Genomic DNA, 1,109 nt, shown 5'->3' on the forward strand with positions numbered 1-1,109 from the left:
GGTTTAAACTGAACGTTTATGGAAACATTCAGGTTTAAATTTGGCTGTTTCTGTTGCTGCTGAGTCGATTTTCCAGAAAGATCCGGTTTCAGACTTTAATCTCCAAACCAAGCCGTTCGCTACCAGCAGCACTCATTTATTCTGGCTCATCTTTAAAAACTGCAGGACTTGGAAATAGAACCTGGAATGTCTCGGAAAGTAAAAATCAGGTTCCAGAAACATGAACTGGACCTGGACTGGGAAGTTCTGGACACGTAAAGTACCCAGTGAGTTTGAACTGGACCTGGACAGTACGAAGTAACCTTTGGGTTTCAGTAAAGTGTCTCTGTGTTTCCTGGACCCGGCGCCGCGCCCCGTGACCCGTTTCAAGAGGTTCTGGTTACAGTACGGTCCTGGAGTTCAGAGTCAGCGTGACGCCCCGCGGCGCTCCGGTTTGGGTCCGGGTCACGGTCCTACCTGTTCCGGTCCTCTGCTGAGCTGCGGCTCGGAGCGTCTCGGCGCCGGCGAGGAGCGGGCTTCTGCACTCTGAGTTCGCCTTCAGCCTGAGGGAGAGGTCAAAGGTCAGTGGGCCGGTCCGGTTCGGAGTCGTTTGAAGAACAGAAAATCTGAGAGATGTTGTCGTTTCTCTGAGATTTAAAAACCCGAGCAGAGCCGTCGCTACGGCAACAACAAGCTATTTAACATCTTCAGTGTTGAACCGTCTGCGTGTCGATTCTCTCATCTAGTTGATTTAGAACCGAATACAGAACCAGTCAGAACCAGCAGTACCGACCCGAGGCATGGTCAGAACCAGGTGTCCGGTGGTCTGGGAGCGCCGTGCCGTCGAGCTGTCGGGCTTCACCTCCGCAGGAAGAACCACCTGGAACATCTGCAAGGTCAATAATTCAGAACCGTAATTAGTGAGATTAATGCAGCGACCCGGTTCTGGCGCCGACCCGGTGGATTCAATGATGAAATGTTTGCTGCAGGAAGGACCGGAGGCTCTGCAGCTGCTGGATGATCATGTTTGGTGTTTGGTGTCTCTGACTGAGGCGTTAGTGGAGGTTAAAGCGCTGCAGAGGTTTCACATGATGACGTCATCAACCAGAGACGCTCTGCAGAGGTTTCAC

General features: G+C 52.0%; 2 protein-coding genes across 3 annotated transcripts in view; both read right to left on the minus strand.

Moving 5' to 3' along the window:
• LOC103480026 (protein tilB homolog) overlaps window positions 1-889 on the minus strand; it is a 19,632-nt gene extending 18,743 nt beyond the window's left edge. The window contains exons 1-2 of the mRNA XM_017309812.1: window positions 773-889; window positions 457-542 (exon numbers count right to left, since the gene is read on the minus strand). Of these exons, the coding sequence (XP_017165301.1) occupies window positions 457-542; window positions 773-868 (182 nt within the window). The 5' untranslated portion in view covers window positions 869-889. The remainder of the gene's footprint in view (window positions 1-456; window positions 543-772) is intronic.
• dnaaf11 (dynein axonemal assembly factor 11) overlaps window positions 1-1,109 on the minus strand; it is a 42,068-nt gene that overhangs the window by 20,386 nt on the left and 20,573 nt on the right. The gene's annotated exons all lie outside the window — the stretch shown is intronic.

The sequence above is a fragment of the Poecilia reticulata genome, linkage group LG17, assembly GCF_000633615.1.
Source record: "Poecilia reticulata strain Guanapo linkage group LG17, Guppy_female_1.0+MT, whole genome shotgun sequence".
NCBI lineage: Eukaryota > Metazoa > Chordata > Actinopteri > Cyprinodontiformes > Poeciliidae > Poecilia > Poecilia reticulata.